General features: G+C 42.7%; 1 protein-coding gene across 6 annotated transcripts in view; it reads left to right on the top strand.

Moving 5' to 3' along the window:
• Nucleotides 1-25,788, top strand: part of MTHFD1L (methylenetetrahydrofolate dehydrogenase (NADP+ dependent) 1 like) — a 242,306-nt gene that overhangs the window by 17,708 nt on the left and 198,810 nt on the right. For 4 of the 6 annotated variants that reach the window (XR_011074944.1, XR_011074945.1, XM_068551138.1 and 1 more), the window contains exons 8-11: nucleotides 12,097-12,208; nucleotides 18,281-18,369; nucleotides 19,873-19,970; nucleotides 22,920-23,093. Coding sequence is in view for 4 of the 6 variants with exons in the window: in XM_068551138.1 (XP_068407239.1) it covers nucleotides 12,097-12,208; nucleotides 18,281-18,369; nucleotides 19,873-19,970; nucleotides 22,920-23,093 (473 nt within the window). In the remaining 2 variants the exon portion in view is untranslated. Of the gene's footprint in view, nucleotides 1-12,096; nucleotides 12,209-18,280; nucleotides 18,370-19,048; nucleotides 19,294-19,872; nucleotides 19,971-22,919; nucleotides 23,094-25,788 lie in introns of those variants that run through there. The other 2 variants (XM_068551140.1, XM_068551141.1) reach the window with 2 other exon arrangements.

Below are 25,788 nucleotides of genomic sequence, written 5' to 3'. Positions count from 1 at the left end.
CTCAGGGTATATGCCCAGTAGTGGGATTGCTGGGTCGTATGGTAGTTCTATCTGTAGTTTTTTAAGGAACCTCCATACTGTTCTCCATAGTGGCTGTATCAATTTACCTTCTCACCAACAGTGCAAGAGTGTTCCCTTTTCTCCACACCCTCTCCAGCATTTATTGTTTCTAGATGTTTTGATGATGGCCATTCTGACCGGTGTGAGATGATATCTCATTGTAGTTTTGATTTCCATTTCTCTAACGATTAATGATGTTGAGCATTCTTTCATGTGTTTGTTGGCAATCTGTATATCTTCTTTGGAGAAATGTCTATTTAGGTCTTCTGCCCATTTCTGGATTGGGTTGTTTGTTTTTTTGTTATTGAGCTGCATGAGCTGCTTGTAAATTTTGGAGATTAATCCTTTGTCAGTTGCTTCCTTTGCAAATATTTTCTCCCATTCTGAGGGTTGTCTTTTGGTCTTGTTTATGGTTTCCTTTGCTGTGCAAAAGCTTTTTTTTTTTTAAGTTGCGGTGAGCGGGGGCTACTCTTCACTGCCGTGTGCGGGCATCTCATTGCGGTGGCCTCTCTCGTCACGGAGCACTGGCTCTAGGCGTGCGGGCTCTAGAGCGTGGGCTCAGTAGCTGTGGCTCACAGGCCTAGCTGCTCTGCAGCATGTGGGATCTTCCTGAACCAGGGCTCGAACCTGTGTCCCCTGCATTGGCAGGCAGATTCCTAACCACTGTGCCACCAGGGAAGCCTTATGTAGGGTTTTAAATCAATACCGCGTGTATATTTTTAGGGCTGCATACATATAAAGTAAAAGTATAAAGAAAGGAGTGGAAACTGTGAACCAGATCAGGAAAACCATGACAGGACAAAGATGTGCAGGTAGGTAAGAGGAGACTAGGGGACCTTCCCTTGTGTTGGTCATGCCTTTCCTTAAACTAGGCAATGGGCGGGATGTCCAGGTGTGTTATGTTATTCTTTTACATTTTCGTGTCTGAAATAGTTAATAAAGTTTTTAATTTCAAAAACTGACAATGAATTTCACAAATTTCAAGCAAAGTGAAGTTAAATTAAAAGTGCATTAAGTACAATAAATTACTAAAATCTAAAAATACCTGTTCTTCACTTCGCAGCGTGAGGATGAAAACAAACAAGTTGTAGTCCTGTCCAGGGGAGACGGGCCTCTCGACTGAGATATGTAATTTTTCAGTGGCAGGTGGATCTGCTGTATGTAATTCCTTCTTGTTTTAAAATAGCCCAGCAACATGGTCTTGCAATTAAACTCAAACCTATGTGCTTTTTTAGTGGTCACCACGTGGTGGCAGCCTATTCAAGAAAATTCAAGGACAATGTTTCACACTTTAGAGGCCAGGATTTTAGGTTGGGAAGCTTAGTAGAAGAGGACAGTAAACTTGCCCTGAACTGGACAGCTGTGACGAAAAAGAGAAAAATGCCTTCATTGGCAATTCATTGTTTTCGCAGCTGTCACAGATACTTTTGCTAGTTGTATCTGTATTTTTGAACAACAAAGACATCTTTCAAAGTGCTTTTTTTTATTATGGAAATAAATCACCTTGACTCTTTTGGATAAAGCTCACCCTAACTTTGAGAAGATGATTGCGAGGCTTTATTCTCTAGAGAATCTAGAAATTGAATAACATTCTGGTTCCCGCATGTCTAAGAAGGCTCTTTTCAATAGCTGACATTGCACACACATTTTGTTTTCTTAAGTCCTTGGCACTTAACAGTGGCACCACTGTGAATCTTATAGGCCGTCAACTTCCACTCTTTTTATTGCTTCAACTTTATAGCCAAAAATAGGGAAGGATTCAGGGCTCCCTATACTTGGCTTTAAAGTTCATTTGGTCTCTGGTGTTTGGCCCTCTCTACCTGGCTTACTTACTTACAACAGGCTCCCCTCACACCACAGGATAAGGCTGTATCTTTCCATTTTTTGGTGCTAGCAGCCAACTTCACTAGTCACCTACCTCCCGCTGATATGCCTCCGTGCTTCTGCCTGACATTTGACTTTTCACTATTCCTGTATTTTATTTCTAAAACACAGGCCATTCCTGGGCCTGGTTTCAGTGGGTCAGTGCGCCCTCTGCAGACCACAGTGATGGCATTTAACGTGGTGCAAAGAACACCAAGACACACATTAGTGTCCTAGGACACCTGAAAGGGACAGGCTGTGTCCACCCTTGGAACACCTTCACTGTGAGAATCCTTGAAAGTATACATTTAACAACAGATTCGGATTTTTGTTTTCTGATTCCATCAACAATGCATTTTAAGATTATAGTGCATTATAAGTGGATCTTAACATTGCATTTTAAGATTATGGCCCATTTAGCTTCTCATTATCAACAATGCTAAGTATCAGGGAGAGAAAAGAGCAAGGAAAGGATTATAGCTATTAGGTCACAGGACGTTATCTTTGAAAAGCATTTCTTACCTGCTTATTTGTACCTGACATGGGACAAGACCCCCTGTTGGCCATCTGGTGGCAGATTTCCAAAACCAGGGGGGTGAGTGTTTGGGGATCAGGGGGTGACTGTAACACTGGAGTCCTGTCCACCACCTTCTAAACTACATGTAGCCTTTCAAGTTTGGGATGACCTTGAAGCAGTCGCAGCCTGCTGCAACCAGTAGGAACTGTCTTTGAAGGTCTGGAGTCAGAGACATTTGTGTTCTCGGGAAGCAATAAAACATAGGCATTGGTGGAGACAGCTCTGGATTCAAGCCTTATCTGTTGTTTAACCTCTCTGAGCCTGTCTCCTTATGTGGAGAATGGGGATCATAATACTCCCTGCCTCATGGGGCTGCTGTGAGAATTCAATGATCACATAAGTTTGCTTAGCACAGGATCCCTGGTAATAGCTTGGCTGTTATTGATGGTGAGTCAGGAAGGACACTGGCAAGTTTCACCATATGGATGTGCAATTGATCCTCAGTGTGGAAATGGAAAGGCCAGTGGGTAATCACATTGTAAGGAGGTACTAAAAACTCAGGACCCAGGGTTCCTCATTGGAGGAAAAGTAAGAGGCAGTGTCCCTGAGAGAGTGGGTGCCCAGCTTTGGCCAGTCCGGGCTCTCCCTCTGGTCCTCACCTCCAGGGCTGTGGACCTCTTCCTTCCCTGATGCCTGTGTTACTCAGAAGCCACTCCACTTCAGATCATGTCTCCTGGGGATTCCTGGTTTACCAATCACTCCTTCCAGGAATAGTAGTCCTTCCTACGATTTTGAGGAGTAGTTCCATTGAGTTACAGTGAAATAGAAATGGATCCCTTCTCTAACAGCCTGCCTAGATCTAAAGATAGTCTTTGGATACTGATTACGCATAAAATCTCATGGAGTCTGAACATGAGAATTGAGATTTGCCTTTTTAGAGAAGTACAGAAAAGAGAGTTGACTTCTGTATTTGGTAGCTTGATAGTTTATGCCCCTCTGAGTGTGTGACTGAAAATTAAGAATAGGTTTCCTGCTTTGTTCTGCAGCATCAAAACAAAGGTGCATGCTGCTTTGAGATGCATTCTGCATTTACGTGGGAGAGGGGAAGAATGTCTGGGCACTGATCCAGATTAGCTGCACAGCTTGGAGCATCAGCTGTTGGTACCCCAAAGCACTGGGTGTGATGTTTCTGGGTCCAGATGAGGAATCGCCCTCCTTCCTCCGCCCAAACGAAGGCCCCTCACTCAGCTCCCCAGGCCCCTGGAGTGGAAAGACACCCTTATGTAGGAGGGGACAGCCATCTGCCCTGTGAGAATTGGCCTAGATTTGGAGATGTCCTCTTCCTCACCCCAAGGAGTTCACTCTGGTACCAAAAGCAAATGTTCTGCGTTTAGTATTTATGAGGCGGAGTGGTACCCCTCTCCAGGGAAGAGAGGCTGGCAGGCACCCCGGGGCTGTGCTCACACGCCCTCACTTGCTCCACTGGCTGGAAAACCTCTTCTGAATCTGCAGTCGGGCGCAGCTGGAAGATGATGGCAAAACGGCCTCCAGCTGCAACGAATCAGGTCAATCCCAGCTGCGTGTATAAGAAATAACCCCGGAATAAGAGAACCGTTGTATTTGGTTTGTCTCAGGGGATCTTGTTTCTCCTGAGCACAGAGATCATCAAAACTGGCACTAACAGAAGAAGGAAAAAATACAGGTCTTTCACACTTGAAGGATCAAGGTAGGCTGTTTTCTTGAGCAAAGCTAAATTATCACAAAGTCATTTCCGCTTTAAATTCGGTACATAGCATGGCTTACAAAAGGCCTTAAAAAGGGAATTGGAAAATTCTAAATATATGTGTATTATACATATGAGATCTTGAAAAAGTAATCTATTTTCCAGAGACTGTGGGGAAAACCCTAGCTTTTGTTTTTTGGCCGAGCCACGTGGTTTACAGGATCTTAGTTCCCTGACCAGGGATCGAACCCGGGCCAACGGCAGTGAAAGCGCCAAGTCCTAACCACTGGACCGCCAGGGAATTCCTGGAAAACCCTAGCTTTTAAACTGGACTAGATTGGCAAGTTACACGAGTTTTTTTTTCTTTTCTATGTTTATAATTTTTAATGCATTTGTCTTTTAAATCAAGTAGGAAATTATAAGTGTAGTTTCAAACCAAAAATACAAGAATACTGGCTTTTCTGGAGATCTTCATTTCTTCACACAGCTTGGAGTTACTGACTAGTGTCTTTTCACTTCTTGTAGAGCAGGTCTAATGGTAACGAACTCCCTCCACTTTGTTTAATATGCAAATGTATTCATTTCTCCCCTTTTTTTTTTTTTTTGAAGTACAGTTTTGCTGGATATAGAATTCTCAGTTGACAGATCTTTTTTTCTTCAGGCACTTTAAATATGTCATCCCACTGCCTTCTGGCCTCCAAGATTTCTGATGAGCATGATAATTCTTTTTCACCAGAGAGGCTACACTTAAACCAGTAACATATGGTAACAGCAGTAAGGAGAGCTAATAATCATTGAGTTAGTGGCTACTATGAACCAGGACTGTCCCTCACTTGTGTTATCTCGTTGATTCTGCAGCCATCCTATTCGGCAGGACTCTCACTCTTCCCATATCATAGATGAGGAAACTGAGGCTCGGAGAGGTAAAGAGACTATGCAAATGTACATAATTTAAAAATGATAGAGGTGGCAGTACAGCCAGTATTTTTAGCCACTATCCCAAGTCTGCTCGTATTCCAGATAATCACAAAACCCAATCTTTAAAAGTGCCTTTAAAGTCTAATCTTTAAAACCCAAAAGTATCTGACAGCTCGCATGGGGAACATCAGTGGGACCAAGGCCCAAGACACTAGACTTGGGTTGAGTTCACCATTGTTTCATTCCCACAGTTAATAGTCCCACAGATATCTTCCTAAGGTAAGTAAGCCAGTTGCTCCCTGAGCCCTGGGCTTCTCACCACCCCTCCAGGGGCACCCTTCAGAAGGGATGTGTCCACCCTCTCGAGAGGGCAGGGTGGGGGGCACCCTGGTCAGGTGTGTGGACACGCAGTACAGCCTCACTGATGCGAGTCCCTCCCGCCACCCCACTCCCCTGTAGTGGCTGGATGGAGAAGATAGATACCACCGACCCCGGGGCACCACAGATCTTGTGCCAAGCAAATACCAAGGCTACTGAGTAATGTGTGATTAAGTGACCTGGATCGTGTAGCCCCCTGAGTTTCTTTGACAGATTTTTCAGTGTTCATGGACTGAAAATGCCTTTGGATGTCAGCTCCCATTCTTCTCACTCTTGCTTCTGCCTGATCGTTGACTGGCTTATCAACACCAGAGAAGGAGGTGAATAGAATTTTTTAAAAAGCCCCCAAATCAGGCCATTTATATTTAGCAGCATTGAGAAAGGGATCTGAGAGAGTCTCTTGAAACTTGGCGTGAGATCCAAAGGGGGCGTGTGAAGTCTCAGATGGTTCAAGGCAGGTACTGCACAAAGGAAGGGCTCCAGGCTGTGTCCTGCAGAGATCAGGCCAGTGACATCACCTCCCGTCCACCTGCAGATCGTCCCTGCTTGCCTGTCCGCACCATCGGCAGAGCCTGGCTCTGTCTTTTACTCCTTCCTCTCCAGTGTAAATGCTTCCTAAGGATGTAGAATTAGAATACTCTAGTTGGTAGGTCTTAACATAATCTATAATGATAAAGCACCTTATATTTGTGTACAGATTTCGTTTTCAAAGTCTTTTCATATACTAGCTCACTAGCGTTATATCCTGAAAGCAAGGTGTTACGTGTGGTGCCTTGACCCTGGTTGTCAGTGAAAAGGAGCAGAGCCTGGATATGAATCCGGGTCTTATAAACCCCACCTGCCACGCTCTTCCCTCTGCACCTCAATTCCTCTCTGTCAAGTGCAGCTTCTTCACTTCTCCAAGGAGGCAACTGAGGCCAGAGAGTTACTCAGGGGAAGTGGGATGCAGAAATCCTATGTGCAGCCCAGGGTTTAGGATTGGAAAGCACAAGTATGGCGGGAAATGCGACGCAACGCTCAATTTCCCACAGTCACATCAATTCACCTTAACTTCAACGCGGCATAACCGTAGATCATAAGGCTGTCCTGCCTCTGTGAAGTGCGGCTTGCCTCTCGTGGATCTGGGGACCATAACTTGGTCTTTTCCACATTTTTGTGCTACGTGGTTCTGAGTCTTTGTCAGATTATCTCTCATCACACATACACACACGCACAGACACACACACACACACACACAGGTGTGAGCTCACACTCTCTCTCTCTCTCTCTCTCTGTGTCTCAGCCCTACTTTTTAGTTTTATTTCTTCCTAGGGTGTGAGAAAGGGAATTATTCTTGATGAATCAAAGTATATCCATTACTGGATTTGAGGTTGCGTTTTCCTTTTATCATCCATCATAATTTATGTGAGAATCAAGTAAACTTGAAGAGGGATTAACTGTCTTTTCTGTATCATTTGGGACACAACTGGCTATCTTTGATACACTCTTCTCATACGTTGAGCAGTAAATATGTTGAATGATGAGGTAAGACGTGAACTTCTTAGAAAAAGGAAGGTCATTTATTAACCTTTGGGGGAAAAATTGGGGAGATAAGTGCTGTGATCATACTCCCAAATTATCCATTTGGCTTGTAGTCATTCTGATTTATGAAATAGGTCTTAATTTTAAAAGCCAGTAATGTCCTACTGATCACAGATGAGAGTGGAAAAAAGAAACATAGGCAATTCCAGAAAGGAAAAAAAGTCTCTGGGATGAGATCACTTGCTGAAGTGGGGGAGGTACCTTTTGCTGAGACTCATTCTCTTATCTTGCCAAAGTATTACAACAGCTGAATGAACATGGTTTGACATTCTTATTTTAGAGTGTTTACACAGTTATTTTGCTGGTCTCATTTGATAGTATGCTTAATATTGCAAGAAAATATGTATATTTATCCATGGGTACAAAGCAAGAATCCTTTGGTAGATATTCAGTTAATTCGAATAAAAAGTTAGACATTCTAAGTTTGAATAATTTATGGATAAACAGGGACTCTGCTCATGAAAAACTCTGCCTCAGTGAAATCTCCATAGGCAGGGAACACACTGGACTCAAAGGGCAAGAGTTTACCCAGGCATGGTTGCCAATACCCATGTCTATAATAAAGTCACTGATGAGTTCCTAATTGCCAAAAACGGAGTTTTTTTGCTTTTAGCTTGCTTAGCCATTGGGCGTCATTGGAACCGGCTGACCACACCCTTTCCCCTTAGCAGCCTGCTTGAAGGCAGCCAGTCCTCCTTCCTGTGTCTGGGGTCGCACCAGAGTCATGTCATTTATTCCCTTCTTTTGTCATTTAAGATGAGTGCTCCCAAGGGATACATTAAACACCTTTTTCTCCCCATTCTACCTGTTTCCCTCGGGGATCTTGTCCAAGCTGCTAGTTTTAACTATGTCTATAATGCTGGCAGATCCCAACCTGCACCCCCATCCTCCTGACCTTCCTCGGTTCCAGGCATCCAGCTTCCTACCAGACCTGCCCTCTGCCTGCTGCAGTGTAATGCTTTCCCTCTCAGCCCCTCCGATCCTTCTCAATCCCGCATCCAGAGTAATCTTCCTAAAACACAGCTGATGGTGTGAGGGCCACCAGAGTAGCCCGGTCTGACAACTACTTATCTGTTATCAAGAAGAGGCCAGCAAATTCGGGAATTTGGCATTTATTGAAAGAAAGTGACATTTAATAAAAAAGAAAAACACTTCACTCTTTTTAGGACTTTGCCATGAGATAGCCACGGGGCCTCCACGCCACATGAGATCTCACAGACACGCCCTGTCATTGCAGAGCACTGTGAAGACTCTTCTGCGGAACATGATGTGATCTGTAAAGCCACTCACCCGGCTTCCACTAACCACAAAGTGTCCCAGTTCATTGAAAGTGAAAGAATGAGGGCCGGGTCACCTCCCACCCTCCCTCCCTCGGGGCCCCTCCCTGTACTTAACTGTGTGTGACAGCTGCCGGATGTCCCTGTCACACACGGACTGCCGGATGTTAAACACTAGCAAAGTTTTTAAGTATTTTACCAACTGTGTGGGCAAAAGAAGTAGAAATCGAATGTTTAATTGTCTCTTTTCTGTATTCCAGTGGTTTGCCCTGCGCCTCCATCTTGAAGATCCCCAGCTCTCAAATCCTGTAGGCAGGGATTTTTATATTCTGATCCTCAGCAACCTCAGTGTCTGCCCCAGGCGGCACTTGACAGATGGCAGGTGAATGAGTATATTCACTAAAGAATCCTGGATCTCTTTTATTCTCTTCAGTCACTGTAATTTGAGAAGCGTGTCTTTGCTGGAGAAAGTACCTATTTTTTTTTTAAGTATTGTTCTTCATTTTGAACTTTATTTTCTGAATTGTGTTGATAACTTTTGAAGGATGTAGAAGCAGGTTTGATAGGTCTCAGGTAATTCAGTCACGATGCTTCAGGACATAGCTCCAAACCTTTTTTTTTTAACCTGTCCTACCTTTTGTAGGCATACAGATCTCATGCCTGAGATTCATATATGCCCTTTCAAAACCGTTGATAGCATAAGTCCTGTCTTCTAACTAGGAAGGTGGGGCTGTCCTTTTTGGAGTTTCCATTTTAAAATGCATTTCATTTGCTAAATACAAAGTTGTGAGGTTCCTTATAACTCTGCAAGTCCTATCTGTCCTCCATCTCCCCCTCCGTATTCTGAGACCTGTCCCCCACCCACACTCCCTGAAAAATCAGTGACTTCAGAAAAGTAGTTTTCATGGTATCTAAACCCTCTGCATTCCCACGTGCTCCACACTAAATGCCTGCATATCTGTGTCTTGCGATTGTTTTAACATTTGGTCTTCTGCCTGGGGAGTGGGCGGTTTGCTGAAAGCTGCTTCCACTCAAGTCTCAGCAGAGAAGGCAATATTTTGTTATGAGTAAAGTTTCAAGCCAGGCTTTGGCCAGGGTCCTTCCCATTAGGGAGGAAGAAAGTAGAAACAGCCAGTGAGATGATAATTCTCCTTGAATCATTAAAAACCTCGCCTGGGCCTCCGTGGGTTATTTATTGATTTAAGCATCTAGCACTTTTCCTTTCCAGGAAGATTAGCATCTCCGATGCGATCACGGCTGGGGGAGGAGATTTTGGCCTTTTCTCTGCGGGATCAACTGCCCCCCCCAGTTGCTTGTTAGCATAGCCCGCTTTCGAGCTGAGTCTAGGTACACAGTTAAGGGGTCGGAATGAGATTTCCGAGATTTATCGGTAATGAAAAGAACAGGTTGTACCGAAGACACCACATGTAGGAAACTAAGTACTCTTAGGGGACTCAGTTAAACCTGTGATCCTTGGCTTTTTCCAAAATGAACATTGCAGTCTTGTACATATTAACTTCCTTTTTGTAGATGTTTTAACATGTTCTGTTTTTGCCGCCGTCGAGCGTGGAAAATGCAGCGAAATGGCGTTTCTTATCCGCTGATCATTTGCCACACGCTAAGCATCTGTGTTTCAGGTCTTACTGTGGTTGAGTGTCTGCAGTGGTAAAGGAACACAGATATTTTCTTATCAGATGTTTAAAATCCTCTTTCTGTAAGAACACATTTTTCCCCTAAATATAACATCACCTGCAAGTCTAGCTGCCTTTCAGCTCTATCTGTACAGAACCCATGGGACGTTAACGTACTAGATTGCTGGGAATATTGGCTGTAAACCTCTTAATTCGGGTTCACAGTGCTGTGACTTGGGCATTAAAAAAGTGGTTTTTCCAGTAGGGACCTCTTTTTGAATGTGACTAATACAGACTCACAGAGATACCATTTTAACGTATTCCTCTTCCTGTGCCTTTTAAGGGCGGTGCTGAAAAGCAGTGAGCACCTTTGGGCCTTGTTAGCGGTACTCACTGAATTGCTCTCCCCTATTTGCATGATCCAGCTGATCAAGTGTTCCTGGGATGTTAACCTGTAAGAGTTGGCTTTATCGGCTCGTTGAAAAGACATGCATTTAAATTTTCACCATGCTTCTCCTCTATCACGGGAGCTCGGAGCTGCTCTAGATCTTGGCTTTTTTGTTCCCAAGATTCCTGAGACTTTAGCTGATGCAGCCTCTTGCCCAAACAGTGTTATGGACTCAGGCTGAGGAGCTGGCCTGGTCCTTCCCCACGATCTTCAGCCATCAGCATGTCCAAGCTGAGAGCGGATGAGGACCATTGGAGCCCGTTCACTTCCTGGGCTGTTGGGTGGTTGTAGTGGCACTGGGGGAGTTTTTGTGTTTTGTCTTCCGTTCCTGTCTGTTTGATTCTGAAGAGTCTGCAGTCAGTTGCAGGGCATTGAAGTCTGTGGAAAAAACAATGGGGGAGGGGCCATCAGCGCTACAGAGTGGGGGGCTGTCAGCTTCCCTCTCTTTCTGCCTCATAGAGTATTGAGTATTCCAAGGCTGGGTTTGCTGGGGAGACAGGACATACCATAGAGGCACTTACAGTCCCTGAGCCTCAGTTTACTTGTCCATTAAATGGGTATAATGACACCAACCTCATGTATTTGTGAGCTGACATGCGCAGTTGTTGGTATTTTCCCCATGGGTCTAAGATTTCTTCTTCAGCTCTCTCCCTCCACATACGGATCCAGTTTGAAGTCTTTGGTTGCTTAGTTGGTACTGGGACAAGTGGTCATTCTTCTGTTGAGGCCAGAGCCAACCTCTTACCCTACTTCATAACTGTCCTTCCAGACATGTTCCTCCTGTGCTGTGTTATCAAAATACAAACAGGGCAGACATGTGAATGTCTTTTGTAATAGTGGTTGCATTGTTTCCTTTTTCTTTAAGAAAAAAAAAAAAACAAAAACAGTTTGACAAGAGACTAACCAGGACCTCAAGGAAAATGAGATTCTTGCTTGAGCTCTTGAAAATCTGTCCTTGGATCTAGTAAAAGTTCCATATGGGTCTAATTTTGATTATGCAGTTGTACAGGCCGGAAGGCTCCCTGCACTGGTCAGATCTTCAAGTGGCTTCATTGCGACCAGCACTGTCTCCCCCATAAGTCAGGGTGCTGCAGGAGTCAGGATGCTGTCCACCCCATTCGGCCTGCAGTCTCCTCCTCCCATCAGTGCAGCTTCCTTGGCCCCATCCTTTACTTGATATTGCAGTTAGTGTTGAAAACATGTAAATGATAAGACTACACGTAGTATATATGCTGAAGTGACTGCCCTGAAGAAATTTTTTTTTTTTTTAATAAGAGTAAACACTTTATTTTCTTTGTTGCTGTACAGATCACAATGATGGAATTGTCCTTCTCTGTCTCTCTTTTTTGTGGCCATGCCATGCGGCATGTGGGATCTTAGTTCCCCACATGCCACATCCCAGGGATCGAACCCGAGCCCCCCTGCAGTGGAAGCACAGAGTTTTAACCACTGGACTGCCAGGGAAGTCCCCCTGAAGAAATTTTTAAAGCTTCCTTTTTTTCCCTAGGATATGATGATCACATTTGGTTTGTACTAATATGAGCTACATTATTAAATTAGTAAAGTGATTCTGTCAGTGCATCCGTGTGGAACTGAACTCTGAAGATTGTTGTCTGTTACATTGAAGGCATTTGACATTGATCGTCACGTCTTTATGCTACCGTTGAAAATGTGTGTGGTGTTTTTCTTTTTCTTTCTAGCTTCATGAGGCTGACATTGTGATCTTGGGCTCACCCAAGCCGGAAGAGATTCCCCTTTCTTGGATTCAACCAGGAACTACTGTTCTCAACTGTTCCCATGACTTTCTGTCAGGTAAATGTCTTCAAATTGGTGCCAGGCCACTGATCAAAATAGGTAAGATTGCTATGAGAAAAGTTAATCTTCTTCAGAAGAGTATATTCCTGAAATGATGGTTGCTGTCAACATATGTACACAGGTCATGTCATGTGCCTGCCTTTTGGGTTACTTGGTATGGGAACCATATTGTCGGGCAGAGAGCAGCCAAGATGCCAGCTGCAGTCAGGGCCTCTCCTCCTCCTCCTCCTCCTCGTTCCGTTCTTCCCCTTCATCAGCACGTCCCCTGCTGGCCTCTAGCATCAAGCAGTCAAGTCGGTTGTGACCTAAAGTAGGAAATTTTTACATGTGTGAGGTAAACTAGAAACAGTGGTTTTCACAGTCTTTCAAAAACCAGCAGAATCCTTTCTCCTAAAGCAGTCTTAGATGAACCTCAACACGTAAAAGCAGATGAAAACACAGCTACCAGAGGGACGGGAGTGGAGACTAGCTCCCCTGTGTTTGTAATTTCCCTTTGCAGTGACCCCCTCAAGCACTCCCTTGGAGCCACAAAGTCACTTCAGAACACTGTGAAAGTCACCCTTAGAAACAGAAGAGGTCTTAGGATAGGTGCTGATATTTGATGGTGTTTGCCAAGGGACCCAGGAACGTCCTGGACCACACATCAGGTCACCCTCAGGGTAGCTGAAGCTGTGCCAGCCCCAGGGCACTCAGCCCAGGGGCCAGCAGGAGCTGGCCCAGCAGGGATACCCTTTTCTCATTCACAGAAAGACACTCGGGCTAAGAGAGCTTTAACACACCCAGCCCACCCCCTCAAGTCCCTGAGTGACATGTGTATGCAAGAGACAATTGCAGAGGGAGACAGAGAACCCTCTTTGTTACCCGTGGCCTCCAAATTTCAACATGTGGTAGGGGAGGCTATACTGAACTGTCCAGGAGGATGGCGTTTTTTTCCCCCAAAGCTGGTCAGAACTTGGGCCAAAAGGAGTAGGGGTCTCTACCGGTACCACACTGGAGTTCTAGACCTTGAAACTTAGGCAGCCCCGGAACACAGAGTGAAATAGAGAATAGTATCAAGGAGAAAATAAATGTAACTTCTGATCCAGTCACCTTGAGATAACCATTTTACACTTTTCCATTAAAAAAGCACTAAACTTAATTTTATTGATATACAATGGAAAGAAAAGAAAGTAATATGCTAAAAGCTCTACTGAAATTCATTTAACTCTTTCTTCAAAAAGAGAAATAATGCACCTTCCTCTCTGGGAAATGTAGCTCCTCCCAGAATCGACCAATCAGATTAAAAACCCCTTGGAGCTGAAGGGCTAGGGGGTTGTTTGGGGCGCTTTGAAAGGAAGATGCTCAGGAATTTCCCAAAATGCTCGTGTACTCAGTTCACAGATGAGCACACACATGAATAGAGCAATTAGAGGTACAATATAATACGAATGTGGGATTAATGGCTCTTTTTAGCATACAGAAAGCATGTACTAAATTACTTTTTTGAAATATATGTAATTTCTGGGTACAGCTTCTTTTTTTTTTTCCTGAAAAAAACAATGCCTAACCCATTAACAGTGGACATGCACGGTAGATTTGCTCAGAATCCTCGTTGGACTAGGATAGTCAGTTATGACTTTATTATTATTTTTTTTAATGAATGTTTCCTTGCTACAATGTTTACTTGCTGTTTTTTATTAGAGTTTATATGTTCAGGACGATTTTGGTACAATCCTGGCTGGAGATAGGAGAGTCTGCTTCAGTGTTCTTTGGGAGTCCCCATGAGCCATATGTTTTATTGGTGAAACGGTGCCCCATTTCTGATGTTTCTTTTTAGAACTTCTATTTTTTAAAGGCATTTAAAAAACATTAGATTTAGATGTAGCAGTTCTCTTGAGGGAAAAAAAAATAAGACCAAGCATTATGTTTTAACAATTCTGTATGTAGACTGATTGCAGTTAGTTTATTTTCAATTTATCTGGTCCAGTAGTAGTGGTTTTATTGATTTTTGAATGCCCAGCGCCCAGAATAGTGCCAGACACATAGAAGGGGTCAGTAAATACTGAGTGAATAAACATGGACTCAGAATTGTACTCTAATTGATTGCACTTTTATGTTAGTTGCAGATATAGAGACATTTCCTTGAACTTGCATCCCACTTAAAAACAGGACTGACGGCACAAAAGCAGAGATGAAAAATGCTACACTGATTAAATGGATGAATGTTTTCCAGTCGGTACTATTTATAATAGCATTACATTTCTCAATTGTCAAAAGTTTTTTTGTTTTGTTTTGGTTTTGCTGCGTTGGGTCTTCATTGCTGCGCGCAGGCTTTCTCTAGTTGCAGCGAGCAGGGGCTACTCTTAGTTGAGGTGCACGGGCTTCTCATTGTGGTGGCTTCTCTTGTTGTGGAGCACGGGCTCTAGGCGCGCGGGCTTCAGTAGTTGCGGCACTCGGGCTCTGGGGCAGGCTCAGTAGTTGTGGCACACGGGCTTAGTTGCTCCACGGCATGTGGGATCTTCCCGGACCAGGGCTCGAACCCATCTCCCCTGCATTGGCAGGTGGATTCTCAACCACTGCGCCACCAGGGAAGTCCAAAACTTTTAATTTTAGCAACTTTAATTAGTATGAAATTTTAATCTATGAGTAAATTGGAGAAAGGCCTTTTCCCTCTCTTTTATATATAATTTTCCACTTTAAACAAATGAAGACCTTTTTCAAGCATTATTAAAAGGAAAGTTGCTTTTATTTAAACTTCAGAGAAAAAGAATTTTTAATATACTTATGACTGGGTGAAGGCAGGGCTTTATGATGAAATTTTCATAGTCATCTTAACGGTACAGGGTTCCCCTTCCCCCCCCCTTGTAAAAATAGATAGGATATGGTGATTTATGATGAGGTAATTCTATAGAGGCATTTTATTGAATACCTAATCCCCAGAGAGATTTTCTTGATGGCTGATATCCCAGAAGCAGTGCTTGGAAAACAATTACACCTAACTTGTTGGATCTGTTCACTCTTCTATGGCATGAGTCTAATGTTTAGATTGAAAACAGGGACATAGCAGTGTTCAGTTTTCTAGCTATAAGCATAATTTTATTTTTTAAAAAATTATTTCAAATGAAGGAAGTGGGCTGTGATTTTGTAATGCTCTGCTTGCTAAAGGTCAGAATTCATCCCAAGCAAAACCACTGTGCACTCTAATATTCAAACTTATTTTCTGATGTACCAAATGGGACAAAGGAGAAACTGGTCTTAATACTTGGGCCCAGAGAACAGGATCAAAACAGCAACTTTATGGGTCAGAGTAGTTCACAGCATCGTTTTAAGCAAACATAAGTCAGCAGGGAGCCCTGGGCTGCATCCCAGGACTCATGCTAATCAAAGTTGCTAAAATTCCCAGGGTGGCCTCGGAACAGCTCCTGTCAGAAAAGGATTGTCCTGATTTCCAGGGGAAGTATTGTAACACTTTAGCCTTAAATTTTCCGATTGTGGCAAGTTTGGTTATTATAAGAAAAATTATAAATGAAAGGCCATCTTTTAAAGTGATTCACTGACTTGTCCCTGGAGGAAGGAACTGTGAGTTAATGGGGAGTGGTTAGTGGGAAGTGAAAAGACCCATTTGGTTTGGGATGGGAGCCCGCTGGACTCACAGCCTGAGTGTGGACACCCCTCCGGGTGGGGCCCTGCCTCTACATAGGCAAGGGGGTGATGTAATGATTTCCTTTTGCAATTCTCCTTAGCCAAGAAATTTATTAAGAATGTATTCCTGATTCACTGAGTTACCATCTTAATTGCTTCAATTTCTCCAGGTTCAGAACTTTCAATCCATATTAAGATTGCATTGATTCCTACTACAAAAGTGATACAGTGGTTATGATAGAAAATTTTTGAAGTATACAATAGAAAAGAAAGTAAGTAACTTCTGACCCAGTCAACTTGAGATAACCATCTTAAGATTTTTTCCTATGAAAAAATTACACTCAGTTTTATTGGATGGAATATAGTAGAAGGAAAAGAAAATAACATACTAAAAGCATTGCTGGAATTCAGATAACTCTTCTTCAAAAAGAAAAATATTGGTCCCTACAAGATTCTCCTACAGTTTGAAATATGAGTGTATGTGTCTTTTGTGTTGTGTTTTAAAGTCTTCATTCGTTTTAGCCATGTTCTATTTTATGCAAGACAGTGGCTAAGAGTATGGGAGAAATTATTCACTGTGTAATTCTGTAGGTGAAATAGTCTTCATTCACATGGGTATTTGTGATTTATTCCTGTAACATGCATTTATAAGTTGAGATCACATCCTAGAATGTAGCTTTTTCTTATTTCTCCATCATTTAAAGATAGAGGTAAGAAAGAGGGAAGCATATTTCTTTTCCTTAGTGGCTGGATAAGACCTTTAGATCAGATCTCTAGTGGTTCAAACAGAAGAAAACAAATCTCTCTCATTCTCTAGACTCTTGGCTTTTGCCTAAATATGATTTATAAAACTGAAGTGTTGCTAATCTTTAAACAACACCTGAGGGATATGATTTTCCAACACCCTTAATACATTTGACAATAGAACATCACAGAACACTTACTTTTGTTTCATGCTCTTTCTTGCAAAGAACTTCCAGGAAAATGGATAATTTAAAAGTAGAGTGGTCATGGACTTCCCTAGTGGCACAATGGTTAAGAATCCGCCTGCCAATGCAGGGGACACGGGTTCGACACCTGGTCCAGGAAGATCCCACATGCCGCGGAGCACCTAAGCCCGTCCGCCACAACTACTGAGCCTGCGCTGTAGAGCCCGTGAGCCACAACTACTGAGCCCATGTGCCACAACTACTGAAGCCCGCGTGCCTAGAGCCCGTGCTCCGCAACATGAGAAGCCCTCGCACCACAAGGAAGAGTAGCCCCCACTCGCCGCAACTAGAGAAAGCCCGCACACAGCAACGAAGACCCAACGCAGCCAAAAATAAATACATAGTTAATTGATTTTAAAAAAAAAAGTGGAGTGGTCCAATATATACACTACCAAATGTAAAATAGATAGCTAGTAGGAAGCAGCCACATAGCACAGGGAGATCAGCTCGGTGCTTTGTGTCCACCTAGAGAGGTGGGATAGGGAGGGTCAGAGGGAGATGCAAGAGGGAGGGGATATGGGGGTATATGTATACGTATAGCTGATTCACTTTGTTATAAAGCAGAAACTAACACACCATTGTAAAGCAATTATACTCCAATAAAGATGGTAAAAAAAATTAAATAAATAGATAAATAGATAAATAAATAAATAAAAAGTAGAGTGGTCCGAAAAAGAAGAAAATAGTTTCTTACTTCAAAAAAGTTACTATTAGCAATGTTTCTCTTCTCTAAGAGAGGATGTAGACTAAAGCATTTTACGTGTGTTTACTTTTCATAAACTTCCTAAGTGCCAACCACAGTAGAATTCTTATAAAATGCCTCGCTCTTTTGAAATCCAGGTAATCCTCAAAATTAATGCCCTAAAATATAATTTCTCAGTTTTGATGGAAAATTGTCTCTGTCACTTTTATGACAGGGATTTAAAAAAATTATCCAAGAAAGCCTGGTCGTTCACAGAACACTTTAACTGGGCTTGTCCTGTAGGTGTTTTAGGTCTCCTTTTTAATATAGCGTTGGCCAAAAAGTTCGTTCGGGTTTTTCCGTAAGATGTTATGGAAAAACCCAAACGAACTTTTTGGCCAACCCAATACTTTGTATTCACACATGAAATTGCTTTGATTTTTTAATTTATTGTTTAAACATGCATACAATGTGACAAGCACTTTACATTACCATATCACATTCAGTTCTCACAAAACTCTACAAGGTTGAACAACATTAATTAACAGGCCCAGAGTAACAACTGCTAGTAAGAGGTAGGGGCAAGATTTTAAGCCGGTCAACACTCTAAACATGAGGCCCAATTGAGAGCCCCAAGGCTGTGCCAGGACCTACCTGGTAACCTATCTGTAGCTGTGCCATGACATCCTAACTTCCTTGGTTGAAAACGAGAACATCATTGAACGTCCTGTCATTTTACAAGGAACAATATGCTGAAAGTCTTTTTTTTTTTTCCAGGGAAGCTTGGATGCAGTTCTCCCGGTGTCCATGGTACTGGTCCCATCGCAGAAGATGTGAGTCTCCTTGCTGCCGCTCTGCGGATTCAGGTTTGTCTGACACAGCTATTTGAGAATTTTTGAGTTTGGAGCTTCAATGAATAGTTGCTAACATTTGGAAGTGTTTTCTGTTGAGCAGACACAGTGTCAAACACTTTACAAACATGGTGTCATTTAATTCTCACAACAATCCTGTAAGATAGTGTGATTCCCATTTGATAGATGAGAAAATGGAGACTTGGAGAAATCGTCACATGACAAGTATGGGGCAGGGACCCACATCAGGGTCCTCTATTAGTTATCTATTGGTGTGTAATAAATTACCCCCCAGATTTAGCAATTTAAAACAACAAACATTTATTATCTCACTGTTTCTGTGGGTCACATATTTGGAGCCGCGTAGCTGGATGGTTCTGGCTTGGAGTCTCTCATGTGGTTGAAATCAAGATGGCGGGGCTGTAGTCATCTGAAGGGCTTGACTGGGGCCAGAGGAGTCAAGATGGCACCCTCACATGGCTGTTGGCATGTGGTATTTAAATCCTCTTTGGCTACGGGCAGGATGCCTTTGTTCCTCATCACCTGGATTTTTCCATGGGGCTGCTCACGATGTGGCAGCTGACTTCCCCCAGCATGAGGGATCAAAGGAGAGAGCAAGGAGGAAACTGCAGTAGGTTTTATGACCCACTCTCCAAAGTCACATGCCACCACTTCCTCTTTTCTTCTTTGCTAGAACTGAGCCACCAATCTAGTTCACAACCCAGGGAAAGGGAACTGGGCTCACCTCTTGAAGACAGGAGTGTTAAAGAGTTTGTGGACATCTTTTCGAACCACCGCTATCTGTGTGACCTGAAGCCCAAGATCTCCGGCTCCCCACTGCTGTGTGCTAGGCTGGTGCCGAAGCCTGCAGTGAGGGTGCCGGCCAGCAGAGGCGTTAAGTAGCGGTAGAGAAACCTGAGCCTCTAATTAAACAGAAGCAGGTTTTAGTTCATTTCTTTCTTAATACATGCAATACACAATTAAAAATTTTACTTCAAAATGGGACGTAGTGCATTTCTGTAAGGCATCTGTTACATTGCAACTAAAGGCAAATATTATTTCTATATATATGTGTGTGTGTATGTAAATATATATATACGTATCACCGATAATTCGGTTTGCTTGTTCTATTATATCAACTGTAGAAGGATTATGCTTGCAATGGTGCAAATTTTTGGTGAAGCTGGGCATCCCAGCCAGCCAGGCATGCATTCTCATATTTCCCTCATTTTTCTTCTCTGAGGTGATGCTATAATTTTAATCCCTGTACTTGATGACTTTAGTGAATACAAACTTTTTTAATAGTACTTGTATCTCACATTTTCTTTTTTAAGAAAGATCTGCACATTTAACTATATATGAATAAAATTAGTCCTGATGTTCACTCGGATTACTGTGCAACTTTTACTCCTTTTCATGACAATATCCCTGAACAATATTCGATATTTTCATAGTTTAGATGTGTAACCTGTCAGCTTTTACTTTTCTGACATGCTTTCCTTCCTATCCCTATTGAAGAACATGGTTAGTGGCAGAAGGAGATGGTTCCGTGAGCAGCAGTACAGGAGGTGGAGACTTCACTGCTTGAAACTTCAGCCTCTGTCCCCCGTACCAAGGTATTCAGGTGATTTGTTTATACTGACATTGGCTCACCAAAGTGCCTTAGATATCCAAAGTTACCCATTGGATGGGGGCACAACTTGTGGTGTTATGGCTTTGATGGTGGATAATTTTCTCTAATCAAATTGCTGCACTATTTTTTCTTTTTTTCTTTTTGGGCCGTGCTGTGCGGCCTGCGGGACCTTAGTTCCCCGACCAGGGGTCGAACCATGCCCCTGGCATTGGGAGCGTGAAGTCTTAACCACTGGACCGCCAGGGAAGTCCTGCTGTACTATTTTTTTCTGTCATTTAATTCCTCCAAAATTAAATGATAATGAACATGTTGACCATATTCTATCAGTTCTAAGATATAGATTTTTTAAATTTCTGAAATCAGGATGCACCTTATTGTCAATGATGTACCCTGTATTCAATGGCAGTGTTTTTTCTTAAAATAATGGTATCTTAGATTTGGCAGAATACAGTAATGTAATATTTGGAATATGCTTTTCAGTGTTAGAAATGCCCAAACACACGTCAGCTTGGTCTTCAGGGCCTCGTAGGTTTCTACGCTGCGGGTAAATGACCAACCAAACCAAAGGCCATTAGACGTGGGACCGGAGCTCTGCCTTCTTCAGAACGTGGTGGTATCTGCTCTCTGACAGGACACTCTGGGAGGGTCCAGATGGATATTTTCTTCAGCGTGGTATTTAATGAAGTGTAAGCTACATATTCCCTCTGTATAAATTTGGAAATACAAACTGCAGGACAGTCTCAGCATGTGATTTTGGAACAATTCTCTAGATAAGCTATCTGAGCCAGGCAAATGCATTTTCCAGCCTCCTAGTGAATCCCCCATGGCCACCCCTCCTCCTGTGAATTGGCCCAATCCCCTTCCTACAGGGCGCCCGTAAGTCCAGCGCTTAACCAGGTGATGCCGTCTGCCAGCATGGAATACACAGGACGTAGGAGATAACACCACCCGGAATTGACTCATTTTTCACCTGATAACCAGTTGCTTTTCAGAACTGACCTGTGTTTCCTTGGGCCACAGCCCAACACTAAGGTTCGATTATACCCACCAGGCTGGTGAAACCCTCCAAGCTATGTTTTCACGCCTCAAATAGACTAAACATCTTAGTCATCTTCTGTGTTCACTAATACATAAATTCCAAGAAATGTTCTTTGTGATATCAGCCCTGTAGTTGTGCAATCTGTTTCATAAAATAGTTTTTGAGGCTACTTACGTTGTTATAGAACCTTCATTTTTAAAGGTCAATGAGTAAATTCTACTTACAGAGAGCTAAAAAAAACTTGAGAGGGACTCTGCCAAATTGTGTACAAATCCAAATAAATTCCCCTTGGGGGGAAAAGCCCCTAAATTGCTTAACCAAATTTGACTCGTACAGCCACTGGGGAAAGAAAGGCAGGCTGAGTAGTTTATAAATCACTCAGAAAATCAAAATGATGTCACCATCACTCTTCAGCTAGTGAAGAGAAAACCGTGGAGGCTTTCCAAGAGTAGGCTCTTCAATTTAGGAGATTGTGGGAGGAGAGAAACAGAAAAAAAGGTGTAGCCAGGAAGGTGAAATGAAGTGGGAGCACGGACAGTGAAGGCTGGGGTGCAGTTGGCGGGGGGAGAATCAGAAAGGACAATGCAGGTGGACCTGGGGAAGGGGTTACCTAGCTGCAGGTACAGAGCTCCGCCCACATCTGGGCAGAGGCACCCTTCCCCCTCTCCCGCTCTAGTGGGCATTGGAAGTAGGTTTACTGTTACCTCTTGCACCAGAGTCAGGCTCCATGGGGTCATGGGGGAGAACACAGGGTAGCATGAGGACTGAGAGATTGTCCACAGTAGCAACAGAAAAAAAATAGAGCAGGGGGCTGCCTACCAGTGGAGAGACCGCTGCGCCGCAAAATAGGGACCCCAGGGTAAATCAGGAAACTGCTGCATTGTCAGACATCAGCCCTCAAGACCAAGTCACAGACAGATGGATGGGCCAGACCCCGAATAAAAGAAGCGGCTGAGCTCAGGAGCCCCAAGAGACTCTCTCTGAGAAGTCTTTTGGTTTGCATAGCACTCCTGTTAAGATGAGCAGCAGCCTGCAGATCTTAACTAGTGAAATAGAATAGTTCAGTTGTTTGCCCAGCGACACTCTGGAGTTCCTAAGATTTCCTGTGTCTGAAGTTGAGCCTCAGGCACTAGCTCCATTTACCGACAGTTATGTAATTAATGAAATATTTTGAAATGTGATTTTTGACTTGAGAGGGAAAACTATGGACACAGATAAAACAAAAGAGTATTTCCACATTTTTGAATTGCCAAGAGACACATGTGGCTAGCCCAGTAATAAAGCATTATGCAATAACCCGTCCATTCCTGGTTAAAGAATTCAGCAATGACCCATAAGAAACACTGGGCTCTATCATGGAGTTATCTTTAGGGGTGGCCTTTGGACACATTGTAATACTATGGAGTTATCTTTAGGGGTGGCCTTTGGACACATTGTAATACTATCATGGAGTTATCTTTAGGGGTGGCCTTTGGACACATTGTAATACTATGGAGTTATCTTTAGGGGTGGCCTTTGGACACATTGTAATACTATCATGGAGTTATCTTTAGGGGTGGCCTTTGGACACATTGTAATACTATCATGGAGTTATCTTTAGGGGTGGCCTTTGGACACATTGTAATAATCCATCTCCTTTCCTGTGGCAGAGGTGTATCCTGGCACCTGGGAAGAATTCTAGAATCTAGTTTTTAAGAGTTGCTTCTCTATCTAAAGCAATGTACCGTTTTCTTATGCACTTTAATTGTTAGCGGTTGTACTTAATCCTACTTGGGAAAAAGGACCACAAAGCCATTTGATCTAATTGTTGGCATGGTGTACGGCTGTTTTCTACTCTAGCAGCGACCACCTAAGCTGAGCAGACTCCCTTGCCTCTTATGTTTCCCCACCCAGTGATATCGAGATTTCAAGAGCACAGACTCCAAAAGCTGTGGATATCCTTGCCAAGGAGATAGGGTTGCTTGCAGATGAAATTGAAATCTATGGCAAAAGCAAAGCCAAAGTACGTTTGTCCCTGCTAGAAAGGTTAAAGGATCAAGCAGATGGAAAATACGTCTTAGTTGCTGGGTAAGACTACTTTTAAAATCTCTTTTACTAAGAAGACATTTATAAAACTCTCTTCCCTGTTTATATCTGTCACCACACCCCTCAAATCCATCCTCTTCTCCAGCTTGACATTATTTTGTCCATTTCACTTGGCAGTCCTTCATTTGACATGAGGTAAGTTTTTATTTTCAGTGTAAAACAAATGAGTCTCCTCCACAGAATATAAAGTGTAACGAGTTCCTAATACAGGACTTTGCTTTTTGTTTCACATATTGTGTTTTGGTCACCCTGGTTCTGCCTTGGATTTTTCATTTCGCTTTTCATGATAAAAATTAAAATAAGAATTGAAAGTAAAATATTTTGAGCTGAATGGGTTGTTTTTCTACTTAGAAATAACATTGGAAAATGAACAGATCATTGTGTGAGACTTAGACTTTTTGATTAGTATCCTTAATATTTATGAATTTGCATTACAGAAACTCATTTCTCTTTCTTGCATTTCAGAATTAATATTGGGCCACTTACATTTGTGTTGCTCGTTTTACAAAAGGCAAATGCACAGTTTTTGTGAAAAGGAGCATTTGCTTTATTTTGCCTCTTTTTTAAAAAAAGAAACACATTCACCAGCTGAAAAACAATAGAAAACAAGGGATTTCAAATATTTATTTAATGTGACCCAAGGGAACATCAGGAGACCATATAAATTCCTTTGTTGTCTTGAAATGTCATTACATTGACTTACTAATGATATATAAGCCAAGGCTTGGGGCACAAAACCCTATTTGTTAACAGAGACATTTTTGTAACTGGACTTGACTCATAGTTAACTTGGTTTTTATATATCTAATTACTTGTGTAAGTGCTTTATTTCTTTTTCTGGTTATAAAAGTCATGCATACTTGTAAAATTATTTGAAAAATACAGAAAGTAAAAACAAGAAAGTATAAACGGCTGTTCACATTTGAGACCATCTTGACACAGATGCAGTCTGTCATAAATGAGGTCATTGTACACATGCTGTTCTGTAAGCAACTTGATTATTAACAATATGTTGTATACCTAGCTCCATGTAAGTCAGGATAGAGCTATGTTATCATTTTGCATGACTACCTAACATGCTACTGCTCACATCCCAGATTCTTCAATGTGCTGGGGGATTGGGCTTGGGGGGAGTGGTAAAAATGCCTGGGATGAGGGTGGGTCCCATTCTACACATCTTCCCAGCACCAAGAAACATAGCTGTGGCTCAGCCACTGATAGTAAAGCATGTTTCTAATTCTTCTTCAAGTGTATTAAGGCAGAAAAAAGGTTTGAAGATAACATAGAGATGTCCCACAATTTATTTAACCAATTCTCTATTGATGGGCTCTCAAATTGTTCCCCATCTTTGGCCATTACAAACAGCGCTGAAATTAACAACCATGGGCATGCGTATTTGTGCATTTATCCAATGATCTGCTTAGGAAAAATCCCTAGAGATGAATTCAATTTTTCATACCTACAAATAAAGATAAAACTACAAATAAAGCAAGATAGCATCCATAATATCACCTCTTTAATGGTATAATAATTTCTTCATATCTCTTCCCCTTTTTCCTTTAGCCTCCCTCTACCCCCCCACCTCACCCTCCATCCCACCCCCCAGCTCCTCCTTCTCCATCTCCTTCTGTTACTGTTTTCTAAGAGGGATGGACAGCTAGAGTCATTCGGTGGCTGTGTTTTTAAGGAATTCATACCTTGCTGCAGCACCTCAGTTGCCTGTGGCTTAAACCTCTCTCAGACTTCCAGGTTCACTACCGCTGGATTCCCAATCCTAATGGGATCCTCTCCAGCCTACGACCCCAGCCCTGATGTCCCCATAACTGAGCTGTAGGAAACCTCTTTGAGGGGAGATTTGGCCTCACCTGAGGCACCCTCTGGGGGCAGATCTGTGAAAGGAGCTGGCTGACGGCAGGGAGTGGGTACTCCTGGGTCCCAGAGTTTGGAGCAAACATCTAGTCAGTCAGTGTTGCTTTTCTGGAAGTGTGCTTCATGCAAGTTTGTTTACAGTGAGTAAATTAACTATGAGACATAAAGAACTTCAGAAGCAAATTTAGCATCTTATCCACAGATTTGCTTCCCTTCTTCCAGGATTTAGGTGCTCTTGGTAGGTGGGTTTGCTGGTTTTCTCACCCTGTTTAAGGTAGGAAGAATTAGGAAAACTCAGGAGGATGTGGTCTCAGTTTACTAAGGAAGAATCATGCAGCCATTTTTCACATGGAATGGCTGTGATTTACTCTGTTTTGGGCTTGTCAGTATTGGAAATAAAAGCACAAATCTACACATGGCCCTGCCCTTCACTGGGAACACAGAATTGATACTTCTAAAACAAAACCTGTGTTGGTACTGTTATCAGATTCCTAACCTGAAGTCATAACCTGGCCTCCAGCCGCATGCCAGAGAGTGACCGCCAGCCTGGCCGCCTAGGATTGCCACTACGTGTTGGTCCATACCCAGTAGAACATCGTTCCACTCTGTCTCTGCTGGCCTTTATGTGTGTAACTGAGCGGAAGAAGCCAGGCTGCCATGTTATACATAGAAGCCAAAATTAAACCTGAATTCTCAAGTACAGATTTAACCCCAGGACATCAATAGTTCTTTTTCTGAAATTGTGGTATAAATTCCCTTACATAACGAAGACCTATGAAGGAACAAAAATCAAATTGTGTTGCTTTCA

The sequence above is a fragment of the Eschrichtius robustus genome, chromosome 9 (genome assembly GCF_028021215.1).
Source record: "Eschrichtius robustus isolate mEscRob2 chromosome 9, mEscRob2.pri, whole genome shotgun sequence".
NCBI classification, from domain to species: domain Eukaryota; kingdom Metazoa; phylum Chordata; class Mammalia; order Artiodactyla; family Eschrichtiidae; genus Eschrichtius; species Eschrichtius robustus.
The sequence above is the reverse complement of the archived record's forward strand: the minus strand, read 5'-3'. Positions and strand labels throughout refer to the sequence as shown.